Here is a 21,222-nt window from a genome sequence, read left to right as displayed (position 1 = left end):
ATCAGTTCTGTATGGTCCTATCACTAGGTATGTACATCAGTTCTGTATGGTCCTATCACTAGGTATGACATCAGTTCTGTATAGTCCCATCACTAGGTTTTACACCAGATGCCAGATAAATAAAACAGTGATATTACATATATGGGAACAAGTTACTGCTTACTTCATTCAATGTCTGATGATTGGCATGGACGTAATTTTGTTTTATTTCCATGGCAGTTTGAGAGTGTTTACATTATAACACAGGGCAAATCGTTATATAAATGATATCCCAATTTTAGACGACGTCATAAATATGCAAATGATTGCAATTAATTCAAGAGATACTATTTACTATTATATATTGACTTTAAACCTTTATTATTATATATTGACTTTAAACCTTTACTATTTATACATTAGGACTACCGTGGACGATATGATTGCTGATGTACTTCAGTATGATAAAGTTTTATGTGTACATTAACAGGTGCGAGTGGTGACATCGCCTTGAAATGCAACGACCCATCTGGTGCCACAACCGGAAATACCACCACCATCACCACCGCCGCCGCCAGCACAGCCCATACACCAACAGCAAGCACAAAGACGTCATCAACAGCAACAGTATCCTCAACAACTTCGACAACAACGTCTGCAAACATGTCCACATCATCTCCAAAACCTACAACGCCATCAGCGACCATATCTACTGCACAGTCCACGACAGTTACACAGTCCACGACAGTTACACAGTCATCAACAAATCATACAACAACAGCAGCCTCAACATCATTATCTAGCTCAACAGCCCCAACAACACAATCTACGCTATCGACAACAGAACAGGTGGCGACAACAACTAAACCATTGACAACAACAATTAAAACAACAACTAAACCATCGACAACAACTGTATTTAAAACAACAATTCAACCATCGACATCAACAGTTAAAACAACAACTAAACCATTAACAACAACATCAACAGTTAAAACAACAACTAAACCTTTAACAACAACATCAACAATTAAAACAACAACTAAACCATTAACGACGCAAAGAGTAACAACAGCAGAGTCTGAAGTATCTCATGAAACAACAAGTACAAATGCGCCAACATCAAATGAACCGACGTCTCCCAAACCAACCATGGCATCGCCTCAACCACAAGGAGAAGATGGCGAAAACTACCAACGTAAGCTTATAAAAATAAAAACAACCGTTGCTTTAATCTTTCTTTCTTGTCAGGAATAACAGAATAATAAAAATAATAAAAAAAATAATGATTGAAAAGTCACATTATAACTTTTAAGAATACCAACTTCATTATTTACAGATGGAACTTATCCTAAACTTGTGTTACATATCCTGAATGTTACGTGTTTCAGTTGAAGTAATCATTCCAGTAGCCATTGTTGCCGGGATCTTAGTAATTTTTGTTGTAGTCTGCATAATATGTGTGAGGTATGTATTAACACTTTACTATCTATATATTTGCTTAATGATGCCGAACTTAAAGGGTTACTGGTCAACCCACCTTTTCACAGTTAAACGAAAGCTTGTGAAAGCATCTACCGAGGGCTTAATATTATGTTTAAGGGAAATCTTGAATATGTATTACAAAAAAAATACCGATTTTGCGTTAGATTTTCCCAGTACACATACGCACACCCAATTAATTTCCAAGTTTCACATTAGTGACATTATAAGGAGACTGGGAACGACAACTCCGATCCTCATAAATCGTCTTCAAGTAACATGGGGCCGAGGTCGAGACAAACATCATTGCTCAAAGATAACTAGCATATTTAATGTCAACATAGATTAAATCATATACTTAAATTGGATATCCTCTCGTGTGACGTCACGGTCCAGATATTTTACATACCTGTTTATACAGAGAAGGATCATTTTCCCTGTGTCACTGAATCAATTAATGTACTTGTTATGCGGAAATGATATCGCTGGTTCACATAATTAACATTTCCATGGCTTACAATATACTATAACTTACAAAATGATTTCTTTCTTTGAAAATTTTCCATCCACGTGGGTAGATGATGTAATACTTTACTGGACAACTAAAGTGATTAAATATTACTAAAATGTGTATGGTGTATGTCACCATGGTCCCCAGAACGATTTTAAGGTATTTTCACGAAGCAATGTTTTATCAGAATGATGAAGTCATATTTGGCCCCCGCTCAAGGTAATTTTGCCTCAGATCCACAACCAAATTTGAAAAATAATTAAGAGAGTCATGTCATTCTCCTTAAAATTTATTTTGTTTGATAGAACAAAATTAGATTTTTTACACATAAGTTTTTTTTTATGGGAATTCATAGGAAATCATTAACCTCAATTCGATTAACACACTTTATCGAGTGTGTAAGTATTAGATAAACATTCCTTTACCAAACATGCAAAACTACGTACACTAATTATGTAATCGAGTCAATTCAATTTAATTAAATTTATTTTCAACAAATAATTTTATATAAGTGCAACATATAATTACATATTACTGGCACATTCTTAATTCATCGCTTTCATCATCATAACCATCATCATCATCATAACCATCATCATCATCATCATCATCATCATCATCGTCAAAGTACAACAACATTACATAATTACCTGAATCGTCTAAGTACAACAACATGAAATAATTACATGAAATTCATGCTGAATGCTGATGATGATGTAGCAATGAGCCATCCTGAATTAAACTTGCTGAATCTGAATAATTTTTAGAGTTGAATATTTATTCAAATTAGATATCATTCTATTTACACTCTTTTCCGTTTGTGTCGGTTGTGTAATTTATTAAACGTCTGTAATAAATGATTATGAGAAGTGTAATGATACAGATAGAAAATACAGCAGAAACAAATGTACTTTTATTTCAGAAAACGATAAACAAGCACATGACTTAGATTTTCTTTCATTTGCAATAAACAAGCATGAAATAATGGTTCAAGTTCAAGTTCAAGTTTCATTCAAACTTTGGGCAATTGGCCCATCAGTATACAAAACATATTTTACATAAATCATGGACAATGTACAGAGGATGAAAACAATCATATAACGAGATCTGAGATTTTGGAATTTAGAACAGACCAATAAAAAATGAAATTCGTTTTCTAATTCAGAGGGGGAGTTACACTGTTTACAATATCTACGTTCTCTAGGTATATTAGTATACCTTCCAACTTCTATAGCTAAAGAATTGGTAGATGTACGTATTCGAGTTAAACAAATGCGATATTTCATTGGTATATATTTTGTGAGGTAAAATTGTAATGTTTCTCCAAAATCTATTATATGTTTATACAATAAACATTTAGGAGAGTTTTCCACTGTGGCCCTTCGGAATTGTATGCATCAAAATTCTTTGTTTTATCATTGGTAATAACAAATTTTGCTGAGAGATACATGGATTTAACCAAACATCACTAAGACCTAGATTATTTAATTCATCTCTTACTGCTATAGCCCAGTTGAAATCATTTCTACTACAACACTGTAATAAAAACCTATAGGAAGTTGATATAATACAATTTTCAGATTTTAATATCTTAAACCAATCAATTATCATTCTATTTTTTCTCATCCAAACTAGAGGTCATCGTCCCAATTCAAGATATACCATGTTGTTATTGGCCGATTTCTTCACTTTTAGTAATTTCTTACAAAAATGTAAATGTACATGTTCTATCTCTGGAGCTTTGTGCATACACCAAATTTCACTTGCATAGAAAAGGATACTGCTTACATATGTATCAAAAAGGTGGAGCATAGTGTTTACATTTAAGTTTAATGATGAACACTTTGAAAACAATGCAACCATAGCTTTTCGTCCTTGTCTAGCTAATTGTTTTTGTATAGATGCGAATTTATTGCTGTAATTTAAAATAATACCTAGGTAAGGAAATTGATCGTTACTGTATATAATGACAATGAGTTATGGAGTGTATCATCAATGTATAGCATTGGTTTTTATTGTAACCAAGACTCAGTTTTATATTTTGTTTCAGGAGCAAAGTCAGAACTAACAACTACAAACTATAGAATTAACGGATTAACACCAGGTTCGACACGCATGGGTTTCTCTAATACTGTAGCCTCAGTGTTGTAGTCACATGGCGTATTCATGTTGTAATTTATCGTTTTCTGTTTTAATTGTTAACTGTAGTAGTTAGTTAAGTATTGGTTTAAGTTACTCGACTCGAAAAATTGTATTCTGAACTGTGCATATTCTTTTTTATCAAAACAGATTACATGTACTTGCTTTAACTGGGTACACCATGTAAAAAATGAATTATTTGCTTTGGGCTTTGGTGATGTATGGTTAAGCCAATCGTCGACTAATGTTAAATTAATTTTACCGCTTATTCGTCAAAGAATTTTTGACCAAGGCCAACAACATTTAAGAGGTTTACTAGAGACTTCCTCTAAGTGTTTTTTATACAAGTGTATCGTAGACCACTTTTCCATTCAGTATTATTTAACCAAATATATTCCTAAGAATTATAGAATTAGTCTAACAAAGTTACGAATGTCTGCACATTCATTAGCAATCGAGACCGGTAGATATCGCAACGTTATTCGAGAACAGAGATATTGTACGAACTGTAATTCGGCTACAGAAGTCGAAGATGAATACCATTTTATTCTGATATGTAAAACCTACCAAAACTTAAGAAGTCGCCTTATTAAAAAGTACTACTGGAAAAAGCCATCCATGTTTAAATTTATACAATTATTGTGTGTTAACAATACTAAGGAATTATGTCAACTTGGTAAATATATTTTTGAAGCTAATAAGTTAAGAATCTAATTTATTTACTCCACTCTCTCACTGTATATTGTGAGCCGTGTTATTGTGTATATTATGCATTGTATTGATATGTTTGTACTGATGGGCCGTAAGGCCGAAAGTTAATAAATGAATTGAATAGTGTATATAAACAAGCACTCCTAAGCAGCAAAGCTTAGATAGTGCATGCATACTTGCATTTATTTAACACCAGTGAAGTAAGTTTTCTGAATGGAATAATAGAACGTTACATGTATAACCACACTCCGTGGAAATAAATTTCTATCTGTTTGTTCTTAATCATTGTCTTGTACAGTATAATTACTCCACTGAAGACGAAAGCCTCGAGTAGTGTACATAATTATACAATTAACATGCATGTTTCCTACATCTTAATTATTTACAGAAATTAAGAAAAGTTTTCGTCATTTAGATTTATATATGTTTTCCTTTCGTGATTTAAAAAACACTATTATCATTATTGTTTAATAAATACCTTTCTTGTCCCGTTTATAGATGATAACTCCACAAGGAAATTTAATACATGTAGTTAAGTTTATGATGTACACATTGCCGTAATGTATAGATGTTCTACCATGTACGCTGCAGTCATAGTCTAGCGGATGTTATTTAAACAGTCATAATCTGGCTGTTCCGATATTTAAACAGTCATAATCTAGCTGATGATATTTAAGCAGTCATAGTCTGGCTGTTCCGATATTTAAACAGTCATAGTCTGGCTGTTCCGATATTTAAACAGTCGTAATCTAGCTGATGATATTGAAACAGTCATAGTCTGGCTGTTCCGATATTTAAACAGTCATATTCTAGCTGATGATATTTAAACAGTCATAATCTGGCTGTTCCGATATTTAAACAGTCATAGTCTGGCTGATGATATTTTATAATCAACAGTCATAGTCTGGCTGTTCCGATATTGAAACAGTCATAGTCTGGCTGTTCCGATATTGAAACAGTCATAGTCTGGCTGTTCCGATATTGAAACAGTCATAGTCTGGCTGTTCCGATATTGAAACAGTCATAGTCTGGCTGTTCCGATATTGAAACAGTCATAGTCTGGCTGTTCCGATATTGAAACAGTCATAGTCTGGCTGTTCCGATATTGAAACAGTCATAGTCTGGCTGTTCCGATATTGAAACAGTCATAGTCTGGCTGTTCCGATATTGAAACAATCATAGTCTGGCTGTTCCGATATTGAAACAGTCATAGTCTGGCTGTTCCGATATTGAAACAATCATAGTCTGGCTGTTCCGATATTGAAACAGCCATAGTTTGATAATACCTTCTGTCTTAAGTTATTTGTTGATTTCAATTCTTTGGTTACAGATATGATACTTTGAATGGTACTTTCTGAAAAATACATGCAGATGATATATTATTTTAGTCATTACATTATGTATAGGACAGGTTTTGCCATGGGTGGCGACATCTAATACTTGAAGTAGTCGTTGAGTTTTTCTGCCTGTGTGTTTTATGTGGCCGTCGTGAGGTTATTTTGTAATGAGACATAATTATCCAGCGGCATATCCTGATATCAAATCGTATACGTCATATGTATAGTCAGATACCCGATAACGCTGTTACAATATATACCATGTAAGTGTTCACATATACTTCTCTACCTCCTCGATATCCAGGGGTTACGCTTACTTCGCTCTCTACACCCCCGGAATATGTCATAGCAAAATCGAAGGCTCGGTGTGTGCCACCTTGTTGATGAGACAAGAAGACTTGTTTGATCCTTTGATGTACATTAAAAGAATCTCGCGGTCGCGTAACGGTAGATATAGACTGACTTTGAAGTCGGGTGTCGCCCCATTGTAATATTCAAAGGACAGGTATCAGCCTAGTGATTGGTCAGGTTTGTTACCCGAGACCAATCGAACAGCTGTCTTTGTGCCTTCCGTTTTGCTATGAATGAGTGTAACCCCTGGATATCGAGGATGACTTCTCTATAAAACACCAACAGAGCTTGAGGGATTTATGTCATACTTTTTATAGCACAGATTCAGTGTTACAAAAGTGTTTACATGCTTTTTATGGTATTATTTTTTTTTTGCTTCATTTTACGCAAACGAAATTATGAACAGGTACACATTTATGAGAGATTACCCTTATAAGGGATATCTTAACCTTATCATTGCGTCTGAAGGGATATCTAAACCTTATCATTGTCCCTGATTTGATACGATAGTAACATTTAAGCTATAATAGAAACAGCCCCTACAGTATATACTTGTGCTGAGTCTATTGTTTTGTCTTGTAGACACCTTAAGTCGAGAGAGTTTGTGACAAATGGCGACCTACTACGCAGGGTCTCCGAGGATGTGAACGCCAAGTCTAAGAACGGACTACAGAACCCTAGCTTTAACGGCGACACCCTGCCGACCTCGATAACCTCTCTGGACCGGAACAGTCAGCTGTCGATGATGCGGGAGACTGATCCCGCCTGTGACACGGATGAGGTGACGCTGGACTTGGGTGAGAAACTCTACGAGAACCAGGCTCTCACGTATTTATAGTAATATAGGCCATTGGTGTTTTCCCTAGTGTTTACCACGGATCGTCTGTGTAGATCATACACCAGTCAACACCTATTGTCGCCAATTGTTCTGCTAATGAGGATTTCGCGAGGGTTATTAACAGTGAAAGGAACCAGGAGAAAGATAAGTTCCCTGTTAAATGTGTAGCTTTACGTGCTAATAACATCTGACAGACTGTCAGGAAGTGACAAAGGGCAGCAGATGAGGATATTTCATCCGCGTTTTTTAGTTCTTGATTACTTTTACTGATATGTCCAGATAGTCCTGCAGCCATACACCAAAAAATACGCAAAGATGTCCTAGCCACGGCCTTTCTCGATGAACTTGGATTGTGTGACGAGGAACAAAGTGCATTCGGAACACCTCTTATTGCAGCTTGTTTCATGCTCAGTAAAGTAAACCCCGCTTTCTATTAAGCACGTGCGATGGAACAGCTAAAACGACGACAAATATCATATCAGTTACCTTTTCAGGGAAAATATGAAATGTTTATGAGTTGTATTGAGGTGGTATGGTATAATTAAGTACCTATTTTGAGTATTGCATGGTGCAAATATATAACTGGGATTTTAAGATTTTCCTCAAAATGATATAGAACTCTAACCTGTGGCGTGATTAGTTTATTTGATCCCACATGTTAAATATCCTCCTATTATTTTCTACCACGGTAGATACTTGCCGCTGCTACATTGTATATAAAACAGTGCACAAATGTACTCGACACACAACAACACAGTTTGTGCTTATTATACGTCGGTTTATGAGTTAAACTGTCTAACGTTGTTGATATCGAGATTTGTATTACATGTAACTGTTAAGGTGCTTATTCTTCATTTTGCCAAGATACAATACACCATTCCAAAATAATTTGTTGCATAATTAAGTTAGTTACGAATTGTGTACAGGCCATGGACTTGAAAATGATCATACAATATACCACGTTTACATAGCTATGTATATGTTTTATATACTGATATGCGATGTTGAGATACACAGTTAATTTCGCCAACTACGAAAGTAGGTTTTATTCGTGAGTGTTCGAATTCGCGGCTGAGAGGATTCTGATTTATAAAAGCAATTGTTTATGTCCTCCCTTTTAACGGTATGATTTTGCTTAGAAAATGGACCTAGGATGACGTCACAGCCTACATGTTCCACTTATGGCCACAACATACAATGTACAACAATATTGGTTATGGGAGAAAGAGAATGTTTAACTGGTGTTGATGGAGTAGGCCGTACTGCTGATCCCGGGGGTTCATTCTCAAGCAGACGTACGAACCTTGTGATTGGCTGTAAAACATATCGACCGTAAATTGTGTGATAGACTATATTTTTGTTATACATAAGGTTAACTTCACAAGTGACTGATTTTGATACATGTGTTACGTTACAGACAGTGCATTAGGTGTTCGGATACACGGGTAAAGATGTTACTCCATTTGAGAAAGGTTTATTACAAGTAATGGTGTGACCGTTGGTCTGTTATTGGTCGTGTAAATGTTGAGTATATTTGTATGGTTTGTCAGTTGTTATGACATCAACAATCAATATGACGTTATAAAGGATACCATTGGGTAACGGCCATTAATGCTTCATCTATGATCGTGTAATACCGACATTTTACCTTCTTCTTTCTTACAGAAAAAAACCTTTTTATAACTTACTTGATACATTAGTAATTACTTTTGTCACTCGCAAACCTGTCATTAGATATCTGCTTTCTATGGATCCAGTACATGTCCTGCTCATATAACACGTGCCTCGTCAAGGGAAGGAGATTCCAATCTTTACCTGTTTAATCCAAAGCCCCTTTAGAGTATTACCGAATTCACTAGATTCAGCACAAGGGGCCTATGACTTTGTTATAGTTGGTATGTGTAGACCTATCATGATGTCACTTTGTGTGGACCTATCTTGATGTCACTTTGTGTGGACCTGTCATAATGTCACTCTGTGTGGACCTATCATAATGTCACTTTGTGTGGACCTATCTTGATGTGTTGACCTACCCTGATGTCACTTTGTGTGGACCTATCCTGATGTCACTTTGTGTGGACCAATCTTGATGTCACTTTGTATGGACCTACCCTGATGTCACTTTGTGTGGACCTATCATGATGTCACTTTGTGTAGACCTATCATAATGTCACTTTGTGTGGACCTATCTTGATGTGACGACCTATCCTGATGTCACTTTGTGTGGACCTATCTTGATGTCTTTTTGTCTAGACCTATCATAATGTCTCTCTGTGTGGACCTATCATGATGTCACTTTTTGTGGACCTATCTTGATGTCACTTTGTGTGGACCTGTCATAATGTCACTCTGTGTGGACCTATCATAATGTCACTTTGTGTGGACCTATCATGATGTCACTTTGTGTGGACCTATCATGATGTCACTTTGTGTGGACCTATCTTGATGTTTGGACCTACCCTGATGTCACTTTGTGTGGACCTATCCTGATGTGTGGACCTATCATGATGTCACTTTGTGTGGTCCTATCATAATGTCACTCTGTGTGGACCTATCATTATGTCACTTTGTGTGGACCTATCATGATGTCACTTTGTGTGGGCCTATCATAATGTCACTATGTGTGGACCTATCATAATGTCACTTTGTGTGGCCCTATCATGATGTCACTTTGTGTGGACCTATCATAATGTCTCTCTGTGTGGACCTATCATGATGTCACTTTTTGTGGACCTATCTTGATGTCACTTTGTGTGGACCTACCCTGATGTCACTTTGTGTGGACCTATCATGATGCCACTTTGTGTGGACCTATCATAATGTCACTTTGTGTGGACCTATCCTAATGTCACTTTGTGTGGACCTATCTTGATGTCACTTTGTGTGGACCTGTCATAATGTCACTCTGTGTGGACCTATCATAATGTCACTTTGTGTGGCCCTATCATGATGTCACTTTGTGTGGACCTATCTTGATGTCTTTTTGTCTAGACCTATCATAATGTCTCTCTGTGTGGACCTATCATGATGTCACTTTTTGTGGACCTATCTTGATGTCACTTTGTGTGGACCTATCTTGCTGTCACTTTGTGTGGACCTATCATAATGTCACTTTGTGTGGACCTATCATGATGTCACTGTGTGGACCTATCTTGATGTCACTTTGTGTAGACCTATCTTGATGTCACTTTGTGTGGACCTGTCATAATGTCACTCTGTGTGGACCTATCATAATGTCACTTTGTGTGGACCTATCTTGATGTGTGGACCTATCATGATGTCACTTTGTGTAGACCTATCATAATGTCACTTTGTGTGGACCTATCATGATGTCACTTTGTGTAGACCTATCTTGATGTCACTTTGTGTGGACCTGTCATAATGTCACTCTGTGTGGACCTATCATAATGTCACTTTGTGTGGCCCTATCATGATGTCACTTTGTGTGGACCTATCTTGATGTTTGGACCTACCCTGATGTCACTTTGTGTGGACCTATCATGATGTCACTTTGTGTGGTCCTATCATAATGTCACTCTGTGTGGACCTATCATAATGTCACTTTGTGTGGACCTATCCTTATGTCACTTTGTGTGGACCTATCTTGATGTCACTTTGTGTGGACCTATCATAATGTCACTCTGTGTGGACCTATCATGATGTCACTTTGTGTGGACCTATCTTGATGTCACTTTGTGTGGACCTATCATAATGTCACTCTGTGTGGACCTATCATGATGTCACTTTGTGTGGACCTATCATAATGTCACTTTGTGTGGACCTATCATGATGTCACTTTGTGTGGACCTATCATAATGTCACTTTGTGTGGACCTATCATGATGTCACTTTGTGTGGACCTATCATGATGTCACTTTGTGTGGACCTATCATAATGTCACTTTGTGTGGACCTATCATGATGTCACTTTGTGTGGACCTATCATGATGTCACTTTGTGTGGACCTATCATAATGTCACTTTGTGTGGACCTATCATGATGTCACTTTGTGTGGACCTATCATAATGTCACTTTGTGTGGACCTATCATGATGTCACTTTGTGTGGACCTATCATGATGTCACTTTGTGTGGACCTATCATGATGTCACTTTGTGTGGACCTATCATGATGTCACTTTGTGTGGACCTATCATGATGTCACTTTGTGTGGACCTATCATGATGTCACTTTGTGTGGACCTATCATGATGTCACTTTGTGTGGACCTATCATGATGTCACTTTGTGTGGACCTATCCTGATGTCACTTTGTGTGGACCTATCATGATGTCACTTTGTGTGGACCTATCATGATGTCACTTTGTGTGGACCTATCATGATGTCACTTTGTGTGGACCTATCTTGATGTGTGGACCTACCCTGATGTCACTTTGTGTGGACCTATCCTGATGTCACTTTGTGTGGACCTATCCTGATGTCACTTTGTGTGGACCTATCCTGTCAGGAGACAGTGTAAGGTGACAGTGTAAGGTGACAGTGACAATGTAAGGTGACAGTGTAAGGTGACAGTGTAAGGTGACAGTGACAATGTAAGGTGACAGTGTCAGGAGACAGTGTAAGGTGACAGTGTAAGGTGACAGTGACAATGTAAGGTGACAGTGACAATGTAAGGTGACAGTGTCAGGAGACAGTGCAAGGTGACAGTGTAAGGTGGTATATGTTTGTGACTAACAATACGTACGTAGTGCGAGTTAGCAATGCATGGAGTTGGATTGAACATATTGTACATACTATTTATTAAATTATTCCGTAAATATTATTTTGAAAAAAGAATGTATTCATATAAATACAACCGTCCAATAAATGTATTCAACTGACCTTTTTGTTGTTTGATATACACACAGAAGGGAGATTAGGAATTCCAGCGAGACCGTGGGAGTTACCTCCCTTACGTAGGAGGAACTAGTGTAGCAACACCATACAAATAAACTGGTGACCATTTATAAAACAAGGCATGAATATATGCGATATAGAACACTTCTGGAGTTTAGTGAATCGTATTTAGTGTAATAATTCTTTGTATAACTTAAACTTAGTATAGTACACGTCTGTTCGTACGTAATTCAAGTTATTGCCTATACATGTAAATTGATGCATCTTCTATATAAAACTATTTATAATAAATACAGATGATTAATAGCAATAACCAGTGTACAAGATGTACCACTCTGTCCGTATATAGCTGATGGTGAATCATACATTTCTGGACGTACCCGAGTCCACTACATATCTACCTATATACTAGTGTGTGTATCACCATACCCGAGTCCACTTCATATCTACCTATATACTAGTGTGTGTATCATCAACATACAAACAATGATCTCATTTCTTTTATATAATAATATAATAATATAATAATAATATATAATAATATAATAATATAATAAAATAATAATATAATAATATAATATTATAATATAATATTATAATAATATAATAATATAATGATAATATAATAAAATAATAATAATATAATAATATAATATTTTATTTAAGTGTCACACATATTTTACATAACACATCACTTACATAATAACAATACACATGCAAAATATGCCCAGCCATACTGACTTACGATACACTTCTTAAAATATATATATACTAAAACATAGAAATTATTTATGATTCTCAATAATAAGAACCATATATCATACTGTACATGATATACAAATTGAATGTATGCTCAGGATCCGATGGTGGGAGAAGAGCGAGAGTGGTTGGGTCAATCCCTACCGACAAGTCGCCCCTCCCCCATCATCGGGACCTAGCACATCAAATACATATAAAATACATAAATTAGATTTACTAAAACCATTAAAACTGAATTATAGTAAATGGTGAAAGGTTCGTTATGTTGCCTACTAGAAGCAATAATATGAACCATAAATTACGAGGTATATAGTCATAAAAAATCTAAAATGCATATCAAGTTTTAAATACTACCACGTCTCCTTTTCATAAAAAGGAAAACTGACTTAGCTAAGACAGGTTGTAGCGATTCTTCATTCATAAGAAAAGAAATTGTTCGTTATGATCCATAGAAATAAATGATTGATCTAAATTACTTGCTCTTTTAAACAGCGGGACTCTAAGGTCGAAATATAGGTTACATTCACATAAAAAGTGGATTTCATTCTCAATTTTATTATCACAGCCTGTCATTTAATGGAGTGACTGGACGTGTATATCTACCCGTCTCTATAAGTAGCGGTAAGCTGCCACTTCTTAACTTGGCTAATACACTCCGGTGTGGTCTCGGCATTAAAGTGGTGACGTAATGTTCCGGTTGTAAATCTGTTTTGAATAAACGGTATGTTCGTAACTTATTGCCGTTAATGTTACCTTTATCACACCAAAGACTGGAGAACCACGTCTCTTCATCCTTGTTGAAAAATGTCTGCTTGATTTTTGACATAACGGATTTAGTTGAATTTAGAGCGTCATTAATAATATTGGCGATACCAAACTAACTTGCTATTTTTTTTAGCTTTTACATCCCATGATTTACCTTTCCTGGAAGACCATGAATAAAATTTGTACAGAATACGGTCATTATCCACCGATTTTACCTTACAACACAACCTAAAAACTTCAATTCGTTGTTTGGATACACAAGACATCCAACCCATATCGCCTTTTTCACCTAGATTGGAAGAATTTCTTCCAACACCTAGAAATAACTTCATCGCTCTATTTTGTACATTATTTATAATACGGTGTTCGGATTGGCCGCCAAATGGCACTACAGTAAAATAATACTGGCTCCACCAGAGATTCATATAATTTATTAAAAACGGGGAACGACAAATAGATTTTTTTTTTATCTGATATTAAACTGACCCAGCACCGATACCCACGCTCCCCTCCCACTTGTATTGCTGTTTTATGTAATATTTCTCTCACCCCTTTGAAATTTATTTTTTACTTCAGACCACTGATGATATTTTTTTTATTTAGAACATATACGTTGACTTTTGTAAATTTCAAAACCGAAGTTGTAAAGGAAAATTTCGGGATTAAAGGGAGGTAACTATGGAGATATTATACTTGTCTGGCGGTTGTTCCGAATCTATCAAGATACAGATTTGTTAACTGTGTGATCGTTAGTGACGTAAATACTGTGACCCTGTCGTAATCTGTACAGTAAGGTCTCACTAGCCTTATCCGACCCTAGACTTTGGTATGTCCTATGATTCAGCAACACCTCAGATTCTGTTATTTGTTATCGACGTTGATTTCAAGTTTTGTCTTTGTGAATTTATCCGGTTGTTTTATATGACTTCCGAATAAAGATACAATCACTATGAACTAATGCTAGTACTAAAACAAAGCAGAAACATATATGTATATATATATATATATATGGAAATGTTAATGGGACCATTTTAAATATTACTAAAACAGTTTAGAGAGTATTCATTATCTGTACGCCTGGGCCGTCTCATTAACGTAAGTTATAACGGGAAACTAGCTTTCCTTTCGTCAAACAACGGAATATATTCAACCGAGTCTGTGCTAACTATACAGCATCTCAGGTATAACTGACAAGATACGTTTATAAAGTTTACACACCTAATTAAGACAGAAGTTATGAGTTAAGTAACATTCACAACTTGTCTCATTACAGCCTTAGTACAAATTTGACGGTAGACGGTAAACATAGCTCAGCGTGGCAAGTCTTGTACAATGACAAACAGAAGTACTCGTAATATTTGATAGTTTTGAACAAGGTAAACAAGATTGTAAATAACAATAGACAAAACGTGGCCCGATCTGTTTAAACATTACTTGAAAGAAGGGAAGACTAAGTTTTACAAGAGTAAATAATTATACAGTATCTGAAAATGAAAAAGCTCAAAATTAATTAGGAAAATTAAAACCAACCAAGTGTCTCAGTATAACACGTGTCCCGTAACCGAATTGTACCTGCAGTGATACAAACGCCCACGTGATGGACAGGTGATGGTATAACAATAACACACGTAACAACAGGATACAATCGGATATACAGTTACATCTATAAACACGTTACAAAACGCATGTTCAAAGGTTTAATTACCAAATAAGGAAGTATTTATCGGTTTTAGGTTTTCTTTACAAAGCCCTGCAGACATCATTAATGAGGAACATTGTTCGTGTCATGGTGTCCGTTACGGAGTTGTCAGGTAGACTGACATACTGGTGTGTTTGTTATAACATGCAATGATTAGGTTTAATTTGATACCACACATGATGTATTCACAGGGAAAACAATTAAATATCACTCAGTATTGATACATATTCTACAGTGGCGGATCCAGAGGGTTTTTTTGGGCTTCAGGAAACCCCCCCACCCTGAGAATTTTCTTTAAAAATCATGTATTTTCACAATTTTCCTCAATTTTTCCCCACATGGAAACCCCCCCAGGAAATTATACAGTATACATGTGTCTGTTATATACACATACGTGTACAGTATACCTGTGTCTGTTATATATACATATGTGTACAGTATATATGTATACAGTATACATGTGTCTGTTATATATACGTACGTGTACAGTATACCTGTGTCTGTTATATATACGTACGTGTACAGTATACCTGTGTCTGTTATATATACATGTGTGTACAGTATATATGTATACAGTATACATGTGTCTGTTATATATACGTACGTGTACAGTATACCTGTGTCTGTTATATACACATATGTGTACAGTATCCCTGTGTCTGTTATATACACATATGTGTACAGTATACCTGTGTCTGTTATATACACATATGTGTACAGTATACCTGTGTCTGTTATATACACATATGTGTACAGTATACATGTGTCCGTTATATATACATATGTGTACAGTATACATGTGTATGGTATATATACATAAGTGTACAGTATACATGTGTCTGTTATATACCCATATGTGTACAGTATACATGGGTCTGTTATATATACGTATGGGTACAGTATACATATGTCCGTTATATATACATATGTGAGCAGTAAACATGTGTACAGTAAACATGTGTCCGTTATATATACATATGGGTGCAGTAAACAGGTGTACAGTAAACATGTGTCCGTTATATATACATATGGGTGCAGTAAACAGGTGTACAGTAAACATGTGTCCGTTATATATACATATGTGTGCAGTAAACATGTGTACAGTAAACATGTGTCCGTTATATATACATATGTGTGCAGTAAACATGTGTACAGTAAACATGTGTCCGTTATATATACATATGGGTGCAGTAAACAGGTGTACAGTAAACATGTGTCCGTTATATATACATATGTGTACTGTATACCTGTGTCTGTTATATACACATATGAGCCAGTCTGCCTGTGTCTTTTATATATACGTATGTGTACAGTACACCTGTGTCTGTTATATATACATATGTGCAAAGTATACATGTGGCTGTTCTATATACGTATGGGTACAGTATACATATGTCCGTTATATATACATATGTGAGCAGTAAACATGTGTACAGTAAACATGTGTCCGTTATATATACATATTTGTACAGTATACATGTGTCTGTTTTATACACATATGTGTACAGTATACATGTGTATGGTATACATACATAAGTGTACAGTATACATGTTTCTGTTATATACCCATATGTGTACAGTATACATGTGTCAGTTATATATACGTATGTGTATAGTATACATGGGTCTGTTATATATACTGATGTGTACAGTATACTTGTGGCCGTTATATATACATATGGGTGCAGTAAACAGGTGTACAGTAAACATGTGTCCGTTATATATACATATGTGTGCAGTAAACATGTGTACAGTAAACATGTGTCCGTTATATATACATATGGGTGCAGTAAACATGGGTACAGTAAACATGTGTCCGTTATATATACATATTTGTACAGTATACATGTGTCTGTTTTATACACATATGTGTACAGTATATATGTATACAGTATACATGTGTCTGTTATATACCCATATGTGTACAGTATACATGTGTCAGTTATATATACGTATGTGTATAGTATACATGGGTCTGTTATATATACGTATGGGTACAGTATACATATGTCCGTTATATATACATATGTGTACTGTATACATGTGTCCGTTAATACATGTGTCCGTTATATATACACATGTGTACAGTATATATGTATACAGTATACATGTGTCTGTTATGTATACTGATGTGTACAGTATACTTGTGTCCGTTATTTATACATATGTGTGCAGTAAACATGTGTACAGTAAACATGTGTCCGTTATATATACATATTTGTACAGTATACATGTGTCTGTTTTATACACATATGTGTACAGTATATATGTATACAGTATACATGTGTCTGTTATATCCACATATGTGTACAGTATACATGTGTATGGTATACATACATAAGTGTACAGTATACATGTTTCTGTTATATACCCATATGTGTACAGTATACATGTGTCTGATCTATATACATATGTGTACTGTATACCTGTGTCTGTTATATACACATATGAGCCAGTCTGCCTGTGTCTTTTATATATACGTATGTGTACAGTACACCTGTGTCTGTTATATATACGTATGTGTACCGTATACATGTGTCTGTTATATATAGTCTGTTATATACACATACGTGTACAGTATACATGTGTCCGTTATATACACATATGTGTACAGTATATATGTATACAGTATACATGTGTCTGTTATGTATACTGATGTGTACAGTATACTTGTGTCCGTTATTTATACATATGTGTGCAGTAAACATGTGTACAGTAAACATGTGTCCGTTATATATACATATGGGTGCAGTAAACATGGGTACAGTAAACATGTGTCCGTTATATATACATATTTGTACAGTATACATGTGTCTGTTAGATATACTGATGTGTACAGTATACTTGTGGCCGTTATATATACATATGGGTGCAGTAAACATGGGTACAGTAAACATGTGTCCGTTATATATACATATGTGAGCAGTAAACATGTGTACAGTAAACATGTGTCCGTTATATATACATATGGGTGCAGTAAACAGGTGTACAGTAAACATGTGTCCGTTATATATACATATTTGTACAGTATACATGTGTCTGTTTTATACACATATGTGTACAGTATATATGTATACAGTATACATGTGTCTGTTATATATAGTCTGTTATATACACATACGTGTACAGTATACATGTGTCCGTTATATACACATATGTGTACAGTATACATGTGTCTGTTATATATACTGATGTGTACAGTATACTTGTGTCCGTTATATATACATATGTGTGCAGTAAACATGTGTACAGTAAACATGTGTCCGTTATATATACATATGTGTACAGTATACATTTGTCTGTTATATATACATATGTGTACAGTATACATGTGTCTGATATATATACATATGTGTACAGTATACATGTATCCGTTATATATACATATGTGTACTGTATACATGTGTCCGTTATATATACGTACATGTATGTGTACAGTACTTATTTTTCCTTTACAAAGTATCATTTTCCATGTGTAAGCAACGTTATCAAAGATCATCATAAAGGTAGAGTTAAACATGTGTACCTTATTGTGTCTTGTCTGCTTCGATACACTATAAATGTGACTGTATTAATTAACTACTAGCGTCTGATGTAAGTACTTACACTATTACATCTAAAGGGAAACAGTGAACACATGTTGGCCTGAAGACATGTTACTAGTCCCATTCAATGTAGCAGAGAACCACGTTGTTTACCATGGAATAGTCGTCCCGTCATATATAAATTTACAAAAAGGAACTAATCACTTATGCTAACATTTCCTCCCACTGTGCCTAGGAATAAAACAAACTTTTATGATATCTCTATAATATTAACTGAACATCAGAAATTCTGATTTAAAAAAAAAAAATCCGCCTGAAATTGTCATCTTAGACTACGCACACTCGTTTGTAATAGCGGGCTCACTACTATTAGCGCAAACAACTACTAGAACGCAAAGAGAAATAGTGCACACGCTCAATTTTACAGAAATGTTATTTCTAAAAACACAGGGTTCTTTATTTTTCAATGTACGTAAACAATCCAGGCTTAACGTAAAAACAAGAACACCGCTAGAGTAGGAACACCGGTCGGGTGGTGCAGTGGATAGCGCACTTGCCTTTTACCAAAGCGGCCGGGATTCGTTTCCCCGATCGGACGTGAAAAGGTTAGGATCACCTGCCCGGTAACGTGGGTTTTCTCCGGGTACTCCGGTTTCCTCCCACACGAAGACTCCCCACGCGCTAACATCCGGGCCAATAAGAGTGGTTAATATAAGTTGAAATAACTTATTTCATACTTATTGTAAAATAAATAAAGTTTATGACACCGCTAGAGTAGGAACACCGCTAGAGTATGTGAACACCGCTAGAGTATGAACACCGCTTGAGTAGGAACACCGCTAGAGTATGTGAACACCGCTAGAGTAGGAACACCGCTAGAGTAGGAACACCGCTAGAGTAGAAACACCATTAGAGTAGGAACACCGCTAGAGCATGTGAACACCGCTAGAGTATGTGAACACCGCTAGAGTAGGAACACCGTTAGAGTGAGTATGAACACCGCTAGAGTAGGAACACCGTTAGAGTAGGAACCCCGCTACAGTAGGAACACCCGCTACAGTAGGAACACCCGCTACAGTAGGAACACCCGCTACAGTAGGAACCCCCGCTACAGTAGGAACACCGCTACAGTAGGAACGCCGCTAGATTATGTGAACACCGCTAGAGTAGAACACCGCTAAAGTAGGAACACCGCTAGAGTATGGGGACCGCTAGAGTATGAACACCGATAGAGCAGAAACACCGTTAGAGTAGGAACAACGCTAGAGTATGAACACCGCTAGAGTATGAACACCGCTAGAGTAGAAACACCGTTAGAGTAGGAACACCGCTAGAGTATGTGAACACCGCTAGAGTATGTGAACACCGCTAGAGTAGGAACGCCGTTAGAGTGAGTATGAACACCGCTAGAGTAGGAACACCGTTAGAGTAGGAACACCGCTACAGTAGGAACACCGCTAGAGTATGTGAACACCGCTAGAGTAGGAACACTGTTAGAGCAAGAACATTGCTAGAGTATGAACACCGCTACATTAATAACACAGCTTAACGTTCACAGCATTGTGCGTTGTATTGTTGTGATGCAAAGTACAGGGACCTGAGAATTTGTAATGGGTATATTTGGAGCAATTTAAAACGTTTTAGGGGATTAGATCAGTTTTTGGTAAATGTCACACCCAATGACAGACGTATAAGACAGACGTAGATAGAGGTTTGTGTAGTGTACAACAGTAGGACAGACGTGTACGACAGACGAAGATAGAGGTTTTCAGTAGTGTACGACAGAAGGACAGACGTAGATAGAGGTTTGTGCAGTAGTAGGACAGACGTGTACGACAGACGTAGATAGGGGTTTGTGTAGGGTACGACAGTAGGACAGACGTAGATAGATGTTTGTGTAGTGTACGACAGTAGGACATACGTGTAAGACAGACATAGATAGAGATTTGTGTAGTGTACGACAGTAGGACAGACGCAGATAGAGGTTTGTGTAGTGTACGACAATAGGACAGACGTAGATAGAGGTTTGTGTAGTGTACGACAGTAGGACAGACGTGTACGACAGACGTAGATAGAGGTTTTCAGTAGTGTACGACAGTAGGACAGACGTGTACGACAGACGTAGATAGAGGTTTGTGTAGTGTACGACAGTAGGACAGACGTAGATAGAGGTTTGTGTAATGTACGACAGAAGGACAGACGTGTAAGACAGACGTAGATAGAGGTTTGTGTAATGTACGACAGTAGGACAGACGT

The 21,222-nt window shown here is 36.4% G+C and overlaps 1 protein-coding gene and 1 long non-coding RNA gene across 5 annotated transcripts in view; one reads left to right on the top strand and one right to left on the bottom strand.

Annotated features, from left to right (window-relative positions):
- Positions 1-9,252, top strand: part of LOC110440329 (A-agglutinin anchorage subunit-like) — a 25,420-nt gene extending 16,168 nt beyond the window's left edge. For all 4 annotated transcript variants that reach the window (XM_021483333.1, XM_021483342.1, XM_021483352.1 and 1 more), the window contains 3 exons: positions 470-1,177; positions 1,371-1,446; positions 7,093-9,252. In XM_021483333.1, coding sequence (XP_021339008.1) covers positions 470-1,177; positions 1,371-1,446; positions 7,093-7,348 — 1,040 coding nt within the window. In that variant the 3' untranslated portion in view covers positions 7,349-9,252. The remainder of the gene's footprint in view (positions 1-469; positions 1,178-1,370; positions 1,447-7,092) is intronic.
- A 459-nt stretch (positions 9,253-9,711) lies between these two features.
- On the bottom strand, positions 9,712-11,305 carry LOC110440344. The gene is made up of 3 exons (XR_002461739.1): positions 10,922-11,305; positions 10,496-10,599; positions 9,712-9,785 (listed from the first exon to the last, which is right to left on the bottom strand). It is a non-coding gene; the product is annotated as an uncharacterized LOC110440344 (long non-coding RNA).
- Between the last annotated feature and the right edge of the window lie 9,917 nt (positions 11,306-21,222).

Source organism: Mizuhopecten yessoensis, unplaced genomic scaffold (genome assembly GCF_002113885.1).
Source record: "Mizuhopecten yessoensis strain PY_sf001 unplaced genomic scaffold, ASM211388v2 scaffold1749, whole genome shotgun sequence".
Lineage (NCBI taxonomy): Eukaryota > Metazoa > Mollusca > Bivalvia > Pectinida > Pectinidae > Mizuhopecten > Mizuhopecten yessoensis.
Note: the sequence above shows the minus strand (reverse complement) of the source record. Positions and strands in the feature narration are given on the sequence as shown.